The 15,317-nt window shown below is 45.3% G+C and overlaps 1 protein-coding gene across 2 annotated transcripts; it reads right to left on the bottom strand.

The window, feature by feature from the left end:
* Positions 1 to 5,524: 5,524 nt before the first annotated feature.
* Positions 5,525 to 14,868, bottom strand: NOB1 (NIN1 (RPN12) binding protein 1 homolog). 2 transcript variants are annotated; one of them, XM_080644952.1, is made up of 9 exons: positions 14,708 to 14,868; positions 14,492 to 14,624; positions 12,893 to 13,023; positions 10,317 to 10,388; positions 9,974 to 10,102; positions 9,689 to 9,880; positions 8,851 to 8,948; positions 7,708 to 7,852; positions 5,525 to 6,248 (listed from the first exon to the last, which is right to left on the bottom strand). In XM_080644952.1, the coding sequence occupies exons 1-9, from the start codon at positions 14,768 to 14,770 to the stop codon at positions 5,979 to 5,981; spliced, it is 1,233 nt and encodes a 410-aa protein (XP_080501078.1). In that variant the 5' UTR covers positions 14,771 to 14,868; the 3' UTR covers positions 5,525 to 5,978. The 2 variants fall into 2 exon arrangements, with proteins under 2 accessions (XP_080501078.1, XP_080501077.1); XM_080644951.1 differs by having other exon boundaries at positions 12,893 to 13,066; positions 14,708 to 14,846.
* Positions 14,869 to 15,317: the final 449 nt, after the last annotated feature.

Below are 15,317 nucleotides of genomic sequence, written 5' to 3'. Positions count from 1 at the left end.
AAACTGGTTAGGGCCAGATCAGGCAATTCTTGATTGACAGGCTTAAGAGTTTAAGATTCCATTTCTGGGAAAGTCCGAACTCTCATTAAGCCTGGATTTGGTGATGTGAGGCTTGGCATAAGTGATTCTAGTTAGGGCCTATGGTCTTGTTTTTAACAATTCCACCCTTTTTATCAGACTCCCGGCCTGAGAGAGGTGATAAAAAATGGAAGCCTTTAGCGCTACATCCAGTGGATGCTCTGGAATTCTCAAAGTCTGGTATTTTACAGGTGTGGCATTTACAGGTCACAACATGGGGCTCACATTCTCTAAGTCATTCTCTTTGATCCTTTTCTGACGTTCTAGTCTTAGGGAGATCACTTGCTTGGCGGTTAGTGGCTACACATGTATATTTAAAACTTGAGAGGATACAGCACACCAAGGAAATAGTATGATTATTACAAGCAGGGTAATGAATTGTCCATGTCTGGAATGCACTTTGAAGCTATGGCTCTCAAGACCCAAAGCAACCTGAATTAAATAAGTCAAAGACTCCACTGGAGGCGTCACTGTTTTAACACCAACGGGCTTATTCAGTGATCTTCTGTAGTTCAGTCTCAGCCTTCCCAGGAAGTGTCCGTCCGTCCAAGGGCAGCAAGTTGGCCATTGCTCCCCTAACAGATAAGCAGGGGCTCTCCTAGTATCGAGAACAACTTTGGCCACAGAGTCTAGGGATTTTGCGGGGCAGCTATTGCTTTAGCAGCAGATTCGGCAATATTTTCTTTAAAATATATTTTATTGACTTTTTATGGAGAGGAAGGGAGAGGGATAGAAAGTTAGAAACATCGATGAGAGAGAAACATCGATCAGCTGCCTCCTGCACACCCCCTACTGGGTATGTGCACGCAACCAAGGTACATGCCCTTGACCGGAATCAAACCTGGGACCCTTCAGCCCGCAGGCAGATGCTCTATCCACTGAGCCAAACCAGTTAGGGCTTTTCTTTATTTTTTTACCTATTTTTAAAATCATTTTTTAATTTTTCAATTACAGTTGACGGCAATATTTTCAAGAGTTAAGGACAGGCTCCTGATCATAGCCTCATTTGCACTTACTCTTAGCGAGGGATCTGTCAAAGGAAGTGACTTTTGAATTACAGATGTCTCCTGGTTATTCCCATTGATCGGCCACCTCCTGCACAGCCCACACTGGGGATCGAGCCAGCAACCTGGGCTTGTGCCCTGACCGAGAATCCAACCGCAACCTCCTGGTTCATAGGTCAACGCTCAACCACTGAGCCACACCAGCCAGGCAAAAAAGATACATTTTTATTGATTTTAGAGAGAGAGGAAGGGAGAGGGAGAGAGAGAAAAGTAAACATTGATTGGTTGCCTCCTGTACACACCCTGACTAGGGATTGAACCCACAACCTGGGCATATACCCTGACCAGTCCCCCCCACCCCCCACCGCAACCCCTCCACCCCCATCCATGCAGGGGATGGACGATGCTCAACCAACTGAGCCACATCTGCCCAGGCTCCCCACCAGCAGTCTTTATCGTCTGTCTTATTTATGTGGCCATCCTATGTGTGCGAAGTGGTATCTCATTGTGGTTTTCAGTTGCATTTCCCTCGTGACTATTCATGCTGAACATCTTTTCATGTGATTGCTGACCATTTATCTATTTCTTTGGAGAAATGTTTATTCAAATCCTTTGCACATTTTTAAATTGGGTTGTCTTTTTATTGGGTTGTAAGAGTTCTTTGTAGAGTTCCTTATCAGATATACAATTTACAAATATTTTCTCCGGTGCTTTGGGTTGTCTTTTCACTTTCTCAATGGTGCCTTTGGAATCATATACATTTTAAATTTTTATGGAGTCTAGCTTACCTAACTTAAGGTCATGAAGCTATGGCTTCTTTTAAGAGTTTTATAGTCTTAGCTCTTATATTTAGGTTTTTGATCCACTTTGAAATAGTTTTTGAGGATGATGTGAGGTAAGGAATAAAATTATTTTACACCAAGTAGTTGTGTGACTTGTCGTGGCTACATCGCTAGTCAATGGTGTAGTTCAGAATTTGAACTCAGGCCCTCGGACTCCAGAGCCAGCTCCCAGCTGCTACTTGCTATCAGAATTCTTGAGTCTAGCTCCAGGTCAACTGCTAATGGTCTCTCTGAGCCTTGGTTGCCTCAACTTTAAAAATCTGGTTTTGGGAAAAAAAAAATGGGTTTGGGCTGCATTGCCTTAAAGGTCCCTCCAGCTTTTATTTGCTGTCAGTTTAAGATTGTCCATTTTCCATGGTCTTATCTGAGCAGGCCTCTGTGCCAAGAGGGGTATGTATGTCCCAGGCGTTGTGTGTCAACTGAAAACAGTCCTCAAGGCCTCCCCCTAGTCCCCAGGGAGCAGGCCAGCACCTAGAGCTGTAGGAAGCTCTGCTGACAGCCTTCATTATCTAGAAACAAAGAGCAGGGGTAGGAGAATCCTCAGGAGCGGAGCGCCCCGCCCACCCCCTTCCCGAAAGAACACAAACAGCCTCATTAGTCACCTGCTAAGGTCCTGCGCCCACATGTCTGGTTGCTTTTTGTGCACAAGAAGTCCCCAAAGCTCTCTTGCTTTTCTCTGAGCTGTGGGTGACAGAATCACTACAATAGCTCAGAGCCACGCTCAGGCCTGTCTGGGGACCTGGGCATCTGTTGTCTTCTGTGGTTCCCATGACTACCAGCCAAGGATCCCTGCAGGGAACAGGTCCTTGGGATTAGGGGAGAAAAGATTCTTCCACTGTAAACCCCATCCTGCCCTGCCCTCTTGTCTCAAGACCACAGTCACTACTGCACAAAGCACACGCCCGTATGCGGGACTTCGCTGTGTGTCCTGCTTTGTGGGCAGGAGCAGAGCAGCAGCCTTTGGTCCAGAGGTAATTGGTTCCCACTCCTGAGTACCCGCCATATGCCTCTGAGTTAAGAAATTTTCCACTCTGCTCAGTGGGAACCTGAGCTATTCCTGGCCTTGTGTGAACTCCAAGGAGTCTTTTCTCTGCTTTTTTGGGGGTATTTCTTTCTCCAGCTTCGGGAAGCTCTTTATATGATGTGTTTCTCAAAACTTAGCTGAGGACTCAAGGGATCCCCGTGCAGACCTTTAGAGCAAGCTGTCTGCAATGCTCTCTCCTCTCCAATATCCTGTCCTGTGAATCCTAGCCATCCTGGTCTCCCAGCGCTGTGGCTTCTTAACTCAAGGAGATGCCTGCATTCTACCTTTTCCTTCTGGAAATTCTCTCTAGACACTTAGCTAGTGCAATTGTGGCGCCCAAGTATGAGTTTAACAAGGACGGTGGGTGAGGGGAAACACAAAGTGTTCAGCCCATTTTCTATGATCGTTGACTAGTAAATTTGTTGCATAAAAGCACAGATGGGTTAAGTTGAAAACTTGGCCTAGAGACTGAGGCTGCGTGATTTTGAGCAAGACACTTAACCTCTTGTAGCTCAAGACAGCTGGAGATAGCAGTCCTGGTGGCTCATCACGATGTTCTATGGATTAAACAGGCTAACGTAGACGAAGTACTTAACATAGACCCTGTAATATGGTTAAGTGCTTGAATTGGTAGCTTTTCACAGCCAAGTACTAGGCAGCTGGTAAAGAGAGTAAGGTAGGTCTCTAAGAACTGATATGGAGAGATTTCCAGCGGGAAAAAATATAGTTTACTACCTTTAGTGGGAGAAAAAAGGAAATGTAATGAACACTTTTATTTGTAAAAGAAAACATAATTCTAAATCAGAAACAAATGAAATTATAGAGGTTAAAGGAGGGGAGGAAATGGCATCTAGCTCTAGCATCCTTTTTGTCTTTATACTAGTGGCCTGGTGCACGGATTCATGCACATGGAATCGGGCTCCCTCCTCTCTGGTTCCAGGGTGTGTCACTCGAGAACCACCGCTGCCAGGTCACCGCAGCTCAGCAGCTCCTGCCCCCTGGTGGTCAGTGTGTGTCATATATACAGGCCGGTTGGTCAAACAATAGCTTAGCCTTTTATATATATATATATATATATATATATATATATATATATATATACACACACACACACACACACACACACACACACACATACACACATACATACACACACACACACACACACACAAGCGGCCCAGTGCACGAAATTCGTACACTTGGGGTGGGGGTCCCTCAGCTCAGCCTGCACCCTCTCACAGTCTGGGAGCCCTCAGGGGATGTCCGACTGACAGCTTAGGCCCACTCCCCCAGGGACATCCTTAGCGCTGCCGTGGAGGCAGGAGAGGCTCCCATCACCGCTGCTGCACTCGCCAGCCATGAGCCCTGCTTTGGCTGAGCGGCGCTCCTCATGGGAGTGCACTGACCACCAGGGGGCAGCTCCTGTGTTGAGTGTCTGCCCCCTGGTGGTCAGTGTGCATCATAGCAACCAGTTGTTCTACTGTTTGGTTGATTTGCATATTAGCCTTTTATTATATAGGATACTTTTGACTTTTGGAACTGTATGTTTTCATATTTTAAAAAACAGGCCCTAGCTGGTTTGGCTCAGTGGATAGAGCATCAGCCTGTGGACTGAAGGGTCTCGGGCTTGAATCTGGTCAAGGGCACATGCCTGGGTTGTGGGCTCAATCTCCAGTGCGGGGTGTGCAGGAGGCAGCCAATCAATGCTCTCTCATCATTGATGCTTCTCTCTGAAATCAATAAAAATATTAAAAAAAAAAAAAAAAGGACATTGCCCTGGCAAGGTGGCTCAGTTGGAGTGTTGTGGGTTTGATCCCTGGTTGGGACATGTGCAGGAGGCAACTAACTGATGTTTTCTGTCTCTCTTATCAATAAAAACATATCCTTGAGTGAGGATTTAAAAAAAGAAAAATCTTAAATTGAATTTTAAGCAAAATAATTAACAAGTTAACTATATACCAAATGGATAAGAGTACCCTAAAGGAAAAAATTGAATTTAAGGAACTTTTGAGGATAGCACTTTGTGTATATACTATCAATATAAGAACTAAAAAGAAATCTCGGGACTCAGTGGGTTCATTTTGCCAAGTAGTCAGAGTTAACATCACTCAGTGCAATGCACTGAGGACCTAATTACCACTCAGGTGGCATTCCTGCCCAAAGTGAAAATCTCAATCCCACTGAGGAAACAATCTGCCAAACCCAAATGGAGGGACATTAAAAACCCTGTCTTGTATTATTTAAAAATCTCAATTTCACTAAAGACGAAGGCTGAGAAACTTGAGAACTGAGGGGAAATGTTAGGACAGTATTGGGGACAACATAGTAAAATGTGAATTGTTATTAAATAATAATGTATCAAATTTCTGAAACTTGATCATTGTACTCTGGTTACATAAAAGAACACCCTTTCCTAGGAGATACTTTGTACTTGTGTGCATAGAAAGATAAAGAGCAAATGAGAAGAAATGCTAACAATGGGGGAATCTCGGTGAAAGGCCCTATGGGAGTTCACAACACTCAACTTTCCGGAATGACTGAAATGCTTTAAAGTAAAACAAAAAAGAGAGAGAAAATGGTCACACTTAGTTTTATTTTAACAAACTTAGTATATTTCTTCCCCAAAAAGATAAATCTAAATGCTTGATCTTGGTGTATACCTCAAGAGTTAGTCTTCAAATTACTTAAGGAGAAAAATTTGGCCTATTTAATGAAAATGTATAGTTTACAACCACATTTATTAGAAAAAACATTATCACTTAGAAGTTTCCTTCTTTCGAGGGTGAAGATTCGCTCCAGGGTACGGTTCTGTTTTCAGCAAACCCCCTCCACGTGGCAGGAGCCCCAGCTCTGGGTGCTCTAGGCCCAGGCATGGCCCAGGCCAACTGCAGACCCAGCCCACCCTCCACAGGAGTCATGGGAAGCAGGCAGGAGCCGGGCCTGTTCTTTCCATCCAGATGCAAGATGGAAATGAGATCCCAGAACCTGGCACCTGCAGCAGCTGTCCAGTTGGACTGTGGAACTTGCACTTCACCTTTTCTTCACAAACTTCTTTCTGGAAGCATTGGGATTCAACCGTCTCCTCCCGGCCCCCAAAGTGTTGTCTCGGACCTGCAGGGTAGCTGAGCGGCTGGAGATGTCGTTCTCTGCAAAGGGAGATACCCCCGCTACATAGTCAGGGGCAAACACATCCGTTTTCTGCCGGGCCTTGCGGGAGAGTCGCAGCTGAGGGAAGCGCTGGTCCTCAGTCAGATGAGGGTTGACGGCGTATTTGCCCCCTTTGGGAGTGGGAAGTGAATACTGCAAAGAAGAAGAAGGAAGGCCATTAGGAGGACGGTGATCCATATTCATACAAGTCAGATCCTGTTAACGTCAGCTTATCTGACAGCTCTGGATGCAGGCGGATGACATCAATGGAGTCTCATTCACCGCCTGCTACACGCTAAGCACATGACATGTATCTTCCCACTTCATTCTCACCTCAACTCACAGATGAGGGGCTGAACTCTGTAGTGTTCAGTTCAAACTGAAGTTATAAATTCAATTTTTAATACGTGTATTTATATACACGTATATATTCACTGTCTCTGTCGACCTGGACAGAGAGGCCACCCTAGGACAATGAGCACAACGATGTCCAGATATTTGCTTCTAAAACCCTTTCTTCATAAAGATGACCCAGAGCTGCTCAGAGAAATGGCCGATTCCAGGGCAAGGGCTGAGTAAGAGTCAGAACATCTTGCTGTGCCGGAAAGTGAAAAATGTTCAAATAATTGGGACCAGAAGCCAGGCTGAAGGGCCTCTATAAACAGTGTGAGCATCTAGGATGGTGATGGATCACAGCCCGAAGACTAAAACAAAAGTCCACAGATCACACTCACATAAATGAATACATTAAGAGGGGAAATTCCTCTGTACAGCAGAATGCCAGCAAATGTAGAAAGAATGATGGAGTTAGAAAATCACCATTTGGCAACCATCACTGTAAAAACTGATTCGGGTAACTTTAACCAGGAGTTAAAGTTGGATGAGAAACAGTATTTACACAGTATTAAGAGTATCTTTCTGAAAGTTACTTATCTCTAATGACAACTTTACAGGAAATCTGTGGCAAAGTTGGAATATGGTCTCAAAGATTAAAATCTTTGTGAAATCTAAGTGAAGGGTGGGTGGGAATTATTTGTGTTATTTTTGCAACTTTTCTATACATCTAAAATGATTTTGAAATACAAAGTAAAAGAAAAATTTCTTCTCCCGCATTAGAGGCAGTGGCCACACTTGGAGAACTCAGTGCCGGGCTGGCTACACTCTCGTAGTCCTTTGTCTCTCCTCCCTTCTCTCTCGATTCCTTAGAACAAACACATGGCTGCGTGTATCCGGCCGGCCTCTCTTCTGTGCCGAGCATGTAAATACATCTTCCTCCCTGGTCCACCGAGCTTCTGGAAATCCTGCCCAACCCCCACCACTTGCACAAATCTACCCACTATGCTGTAAATGACCGCCCTCTTGTGGCCCCACACGCATTTGACCCTTATCACTCACTGCCTGGAATTACTGGCTATTTCTCGTTAAACTGACAGCTCCTCAAAAACCTCATCTCCCCACCCCCCGAATCTGCATTGATTACAGGCTTTCAGTATCTATCCTGCAGAAACCACGAGGATTTTTTGTCCTCTGTTCGTTTTGATGCCGGTGCTAAGAGGTCTCGCTTTCCCAGCCTTAGGCGCTGCCGTTGGAGGCTGAGAGACACGCCACTCACCCGGAGGCCCCGCGGATTCAGCACCTTGGGGTTGCGGGAAAAGTGCATCCGCAGGGTTCCGTCGTCGCTGACAGTCACAGACACTTTCTTCAGGGTCTTGTTTCCACAGTGTGAACAGAACACTCGGCTCATGTCAGAGGTTGTCCTGGAGACATAAAAGCAGACGCTCGGACTGGAGCCACAGGCAGCAAACCCTGTCCCCAGAGCACAAGATGAGCCACAGGACTCAAGAGGAGGAGGGAACGATAAGAAATGGGGAGTCTAAACAATATCTCTGTACAGACCCCCAAAGCACTGTAAACGTCCTAGACCAAGGCCCCCCGGCCCTATGCTGGCGCCATAACCAAACTGCAGCTGCATTTCTCAGAGGCGAAGGGAAACGACGCAATGAAAACTGAGCATATTGTTACTTTAATAACAAACCCTTACTGAGCCGTGTCAGGCATTAGTCTACAAGTTTCACATTAAACCAACCCTGTAAGGTTGCTACTGTCTTCAATTTACCGAAGGGGGTAAGGTAAGGTAGCTTTCAAGATGACAGCTCATAGGGCAGATAAAACCCAGGGAGTCTGGCTCCAGATTCAATGCTCTTAACATCACCGTGCTTTCTCAAGGGGCGGATCATTACAGCTCTAAAATACTGTGTCCCCAAATGTGAGCCTGGCATTAAGCCAGGAGGTGGTTCTGGAGGTGCCAGTAATTTACTAACTAATTATAGAGGACACACCATATAAGCTGCTATGGGTGAAGGTGTGGGTGTTCAGGACAGACCTCAAGACCTTGCTTTTCTATCCACTAAAGCCCCAAAGATGGACCTCTCACTTACGTATTTCCAAAAAAATCTCTGGCATCATTCCATCAGTAAGTATTTCAGTACTTATCACCAAATAAGGAGGGCTCTGCTCCAGAACCCACACCCTAAATCCTATGCCACTAAAATAAGGACTAAAAACACCTCCCTCGATTTCTCAGGTGGGCGGCCACTGGCCGTCTCTGTCCCAGGGGTTTCAGTGCCTGGTGGGATGAGGTATACGTATGAATGAGGTATGCAAGGCAAGGCTCTCCTTCAGGAAGTTCGTAGAAGGGACAGGAAGAGAGGAGAGTGTTCGGCAGAGGGCACGGGTTCGATGATCAGCTCCTTACCGGAAACAGCCGTGGCAGCGCAAGATGTAGCTCCGGGCCTCCCGGATCAGCATGCCGTTCACCGCCAGCACGTGCAGCCCCATCTGAAGCAGAACATTCTGCAACCAACAAGTTAAAGCAGACTGAACTCGGAGCACAACTCAGTTTTCTTTTAACGCCTGTATAATGAGAGTTGAAGGAACTTCACAAACCTTGGTTGGGCCCTAAAGGACTTCTGCTAAGGAAAAGCAAGCTGAGGGTGGCTCTCAAGGAAAGTAGGGCAAGGACCCAGAATTGCCTCAAGAGCTGGCATCTGTGCTCAGCAATCCCTCTTAACAGACATTCATTTTGTCAGAGCAAATATACTCATTCTGGCCTGGAAACCCTCTATACTTGCCCCGAGTACTTAACTGAGCAAAGAACACTGTGTAAAAGAAAAGCACCAACAGATTATGAATAGGAAACATTGAAGTTTAATGTCTCAGCCCTGGCTTATGTGGCTTAGTTGGCTGGGCATCGTCCCGTGCACCGAAAGGTTGCCAGTTCGATTCCTGGTCGGGGTACATGCCTGGTTTTCGGGCTCGATCCCCAGTACGGGGTATGCAGGAGGCAGCCAATTGATGTTTTGTTCTCATATCGATGTTTTTCTCTCTCTAAAAATAAAAAACTATTCTTTAAAAAAAAATTTAATATCCTATCAACATTCCGTCATGTTATGATTCTCTAGCCTCCAAGCAAACTAAAAATTACTGAACACAGGCAAAGTTTCTAGAACCATTAAACAATAACTCTGTACAGACCCCCAAACCTCAGAGGGACAGTTATGACACTAAGCTGAGAACTGATGCCCATTCCCCACCTGCATGGCGAAGTCTGTAGTCACACAGCCGACCCGCACATCCTTCGGGACGGTGCACTGTTCAAAATCCCGCTGGATCTGCTTGATGTTGCTGGGGGTTATCCACCCCCCATCATCATCACTATCTTCATCTTTCCTTTCTTCAAACCCATTCTCTTCCTCCTCACTTGGAACATCCTCGCCTTCGTCAATCTGAAACGTAACAGAATTCACCAACTCCCAGCCCGGAGGAGCAGCAGAAGCTAGTGTACTGTCACCAGGAGGAGGTAGTAATCAGGGCCTTACCAGCAGCTCCTGCAGATCACGATCAATATTAGGCAAAGGGTTTCTCCAGAACATGAAGGAACTGAATTCCAGGTCCTCCGGCTCACCGGCTGCGTGTTCATGTTCCACTGCTTCTCGTGGGGGTTTAGGCTGAGGTTAAAAGAATAGTAATTTTAAAACCTGAACATTGTGAGGGCTACATACGATGTGATATACTCGGTAAGACATACAAGTCAGACCAGACAGGGCGGGACAAACTACAATATTAGTCTAGGTAAATTTGGTTCAGTGTAAACAGTTAATTTGTGGAGATACGACTTGTGGCAGAAAGGGCATGCTGAGCATGACTTGTCTAAGGAATTACCTTTGAGGGCAGATGGAAACCAGAAATGTGTAGAGGAGTTTCGGGGTGCTGAATCGATGAGCTCACTTTAACCTTTAAAAAGAAAAAAGTGACAGCTCTAAACAAAGAAATACAGTTTGAAAATTCAACATGGAAGAGTAATTAAAAGAGAAAACAACATTTTCCCTTGGTTACTGAAGTAAAAGATATTCAATGTTTAAAAAACTGGAGCTCTGGCCAGGTAGTTCAGTTGGTTAGAGCATCATCCCAATACCCCAAGGTTGTGAGTTTGATCCCAGTTAGGGTACACACAAGAATCAACCAATGAATGCATAAATATGTGGAACAACAAATCTATGTTTCTCTCTCTCTCTCTCAAACCAATAAATAAAAATTAAAAAAAGAGAAAAAGAACCAGAAAATATAAATACACACAGTCACGTGCCATTTAAAGACAAGGACACATTCTGGAAAATGCGTCACTGGGCAGTTTCCTCATTGTGCCAACATCACAGGAACCTGGATGGCCTAGCCTATTCCACACTTAGGCTATATGGTATACACCGTCGTACCTGTGGTTCATCACCGACTGAGATGTCACTATGCGGCACATGACTGAATAATTACTCAGTGATTCCACTACCAAATAACCACTTTGGGACATTTCTTTTTTTGTCCTTATACATAAAGCTGTAATGAATATCATCATCCATAAACTCAAAAGTATCTTTGTTTTGTTTGCTTTTATATATCTTTTTATATATCAACTAGAGGCCCGATGCACGAAATTCATGCATGGGGGCGGGGTTGGGTGGGGTGGGGTGGAGGTGTCCCTCAGCCCAGCCTGCACCCTCTCCAATCTGGGACCATTCAGGGGATGTCCTACTGCCAGTTTACAGGGATCGGGCCTAAAGGGGCAGTCGGACATCCCTCTCAAAATCCAGGACTGCTAGCTCCCAACTGCTTGCCTGCCTGCCTGCCTGATTGCTCCTAACTGCTTCTGCCTGCCAGCCTGATCATCCCCTAACCACTCCCCTGCCAGCCTGATCGACACCTAACTGCTCCCCTGCCGGCCTGATTGCCCCTAACTGTCCTCCCCTGCTGGCCCGGTCACCCCTAACTTCCCTCCCTTGCCAGCCTGGTTGCCCTAACTGCCCTCCCCTGCCAGCCCAGTCACCCCTAACTGCCCTCCTCTGCCGGCCTGGTCACCCCTAACTGTCCTCCCCTGCAGGCCATCGTGTGTGTTGGAGTGACGGTCAATTTGCATATTACCTCTTTATTAGATAGGATGCTGTGAGAGAATCATTGATCAGCTGCCTTCTGCCCAATTGGGGATTGAGCCTACAACTTAGGCATATGCCCTGACTGGGAACCAAACCGTGACCTGGTTCCTAGGTCGGCGCTCAATCACTGAGCCACCACGGCAGGGTAACTCAAAAGTATCTTTGGTTACATCATCAGGATAAATGCCTAAGAGTGAATTGCTCTTAGTGAAAAGATAGGCTGTTTTAAAGCTTCTGATACAAAATATGTAAGTCCTGCCCAAAAGGCTGCAGGAAAAGGCAATTTCTAAGATTGAGAAATTGGTGGATGCCAAAGAGAAACCCAGGTACCAGTCACAGAGTCAGTACAACTATTCCATTCAAACCTCCGCCCCCTCCCACCCCTGCCCAAAACATTCCAATGACACGCACAAGTCTGTAGTTCAGGCATCGCTGTTTTTTAGATTTTCTGGAGTGCAGGACTCTAAACCTACATGAAAACAAGCTGAGGACAGTTCTAGCAAGTATAGGAACGTGAGCCCACTGTGGTTTTGATGACTTAAGGCAGAGGAGAGCAAGCAATTCTCTGTCAACACTATTTGAAATTCATTATTATACGGTTAATTATCTGGCTCCCCAAATTGTCTGACCTTGAAACAGCCAATAGGGCCCAGGCACAAATAGATTGGTCTCTTCAACCTAGCCAAGGTGGCCAAGTCCCTAAAAGCACAACAGGAACCCAGAATTTTGGTATCAGGGTTTAAAAAAACTACAAAAAACAAGCACCTAGTATTCTTGCTTCTGAAAAAATTATTTCTAGTTTAAAAAAAGTGAGCATGTTGCTTATTTTCACACTTTCTGCATTTTTCAAATTTAACCAATCTTCCAAGAACCTACAAATCAAAAGACTTACACACATTTGCTAACTGCAATGTTTGACCTTTATTTGGAACCTGATCCAAACAAATAAACTGTTTTTACAAAATTGGGAAATGTGAATGCTAACTGGTTATTTTGATTAAGACTAGGGAAATATTAGAATTTTAACATAATAATATTTAATATAACCATATAATAATGATGGTTTTGTGGTTATTTTTTAAAAGAGACACACCAGGAAACACCTATCAGTGAAATATGATGTCTAAGTTCAAAAGGGGTGGGGTCAGTAGAAATGAAAACAGACAGATCGTAAGTTGATAACCGTGGAAGCAGAATGATAGGGACCCGGAGTCCATTATACCATTCCCTCTACTTTTGTGTATCTGATACTCCCCATAATAAAAACATTAAAACAAAACAAAACAAAAAAACCCAACAGTCCTCCCGATTTACCTTTTCAGGTTCTTGTTTTAAGTGTGACACCCCAACACACTCTGCCTCCAGCTGGTAGGTAAGTGCCAGTACTTGGATGTCTGTGGCAGAGAGGCTGGGATAGTCTCCAGTTTTCTTTGAAAACTCAGTCACTGTAAACAAAAGATGCTCAACTTCATTTAGAGGCAAAAAGTCCTATGACCACAGACAAAGATAACGAAAAGAACTTAGGGTCAATATGTCAAGAAAAACCTCTCAAGACTATTTCTATTTCCTCATCTTTTTTTCTAATCATAGCTGACATCTATATTCTCTACCACCAAGATTCACGCCAGTTAAGTTTACTGTGATAGCCTTACTGAGTACAAATGAAGGAATGGGAGATCAAAGTTAATAGAAAGGCATGATATTTGCAAATGATGAGTTTAGGTATTAGGTCAGAATGGAAGGTCTCTTCTCTCCCAGTTCTAAAATTCTTTGATGTTTAACAATTGAGATTAATAGAATGGATGACCAGATTCCAAAATGGGACGGGAAGTTAACCCGACCAATATCTGTTGTAGTCCATGATGGAAAAAAAAATTATTGGTTGCTTTGTAATAAATATGGGAGTTTTTGTGTATTAAAAAAAACCAAATACCCCCCTATGTTTACCACATTGTAAATATCAGCTGTTATTGTTATCTCCTGAGACATCAACAATAAACATGTACAATAAAATTTTCTGACATATTAACAGAAAGAGGTCTGGTGCTACACTGCCACATGGAACAGTAACTATATCATTTCCTAAAAAGCAGATACCAATTAACAGCAGCAATTTCACTGGGCATTTACTATGTATCCCACACTAGGCACTGTGTTACAAGCTTTTCATGTCATCCTTCAACCAAATCCTATTAAGTACTATTAGTATTTCTTCAGAAAGATGAAGTAACTCCTCAAAGCTTTCACAGTAAGTTGGTGGGAAAAGCTACAGAAGTCACAAACTAATAGCGTAGCAAACATTTCCATTATCAGCCTCTAAACCCTAAAAACACTTCCAATCACTTAGGACTTTTCACTTAGGACTTCAATCCCTAAGAAGAGATCAATGCTGACTCCCAAGCCAAGTGGTAACTGTTTCGTTTTCTTTCAGGACTAAGGTAAAGCCCAAAGCCATCCCTCCCTTTTCTTCTGAGTTGAGCCTGGCCTCAATTTCCAAAACAAAGATCACTCTGATCTACTGAAAAGAAACGGGCAAGAGTAAGAAATTCAGGTTCTTTTATTTTTAATCCAAATTCACCGAATGATTGCCAAGCACTAGACGCTATGGGAGTGACGGAGTGCTCTTTAACGCTTCCCGCAACCTCTGAGGCGGGTACTATTATTACTCCCATTTTACAGACGAGGCGATCGAGGCCTAGAGAGTCTGAGTGACACACGCAGGGCAGACAGCTAGTAACTGGCAAGACCCCGCTGACCCCAGACTCAAGAAGCATTTTTCTACCACGACCTCCAGAGAACCTGCGGTTTCTAAATCAGCTGCTGATCAAGGAGCCCGACCCAACTCGCACCGGAGCCGGCCCCATCTGCACCCCGGACCCGGCTTCGCCATGGACGCCGGGCAGAGGCACTCACCCAGCCGCACGTATTCCGGGAAGGGCTCTTTGAAACGCAGCTCGTAGGGCAGGACGGCGAGTCGCCGGCGCGTGGCCTTGTCCCGAATCTCGCTGACCACATCCCGGATGGTGTAGATGTTCTTCCCAATGTCCTGCACGGAGACCGGCCCAGCTCATCGCTCCCGCACGGGCCGCCAGCCCACACCCTGCTCCCTTCCACCCGAGCTCCCTGTACCTGCAGAGCCGCGTCCCACAGAAATGCCCCGGCATCCGCCACAACGTGCTCCACCGGCGCCATCTTGGCTAGACAATCCCGAACGCGCCTGCGCCCGCCCCTGCGTCCCACTCCGCCCTCGGGAGCCGGGAGGAACAGCCGCAACTGAGCGGCGCCTCCTGGCGGCCACTCCGGCACCAATAGGCTCCGGCTACTTGTGCCCGTGCGCATGCGCATTGCGCCGCCCAGGGGGCTGTGGGCGGGGCCAAACCTTGGTGGTGAGAGGGGGAAATACCTGAGGAAATAGGTTTCAGCATCCAGGCCTTAGCGCTTTATTTTTTTACGTTTAAATGTAAAGCCAGTGTATGTTGTCATTGTTAAAAGTCAGCCTAATATAAACAACAACAACAAAAGTCAGTCAATACAGATAACCTAATTTAATGATCACAAGCCCAAAGATAGGTATTATTTTCAGTCAAGGGATAGCTACTCAAGACAATTAAACACAGCTATCATCCCTAGTAAATGGTTGTAACAAGATTAACCCTCAGGCAAACCGACTCCGAGCCACTTTCTTAACCATTATGCTATAGCAGTGATTTTCAACCTTTTTCATCCCAAGGCATAAACG

This window comes from Plecotus auritus (assembly GCF_963455305.1).
Source record: "Plecotus auritus genome assembly, chromosome: 10".
Lineage (NCBI taxonomy): Eukaryota > Metazoa > Chordata > Mammalia > Chiroptera > Vespertilionidae > Plecotus > Plecotus auritus.
This window is presented reverse-complemented; position numbering and strand designations above follow the sequence as displayed.

What these genes read in the sequence shown, in the direction of transcription:
- NOB1 (XM_080644951.1), bottom strand. Translation starts at nt 14,742, where the DNA reads ATGCCGGGGCATTTCTGTGGGACGCGGCTCTGCAG. An exon ending in TAAAACAAGAACCTGAAAAG is followed by an intron (nt 10,389 to 12,892) that starts GTAAATCGGGAG and finishes TTCTTTTTAAAG; the next exon opens with GTTAAAGTGAGCTCATCGAT. An exon ending in CGCTGCCACGGCTGTTTCCG is followed by an intron (nt 7,853 to 8,850) that starts GTAAGGAGCTGA and finishes TTATGTCTCCAG; the next exon opens with GACAACCTCTGACATGAGCC.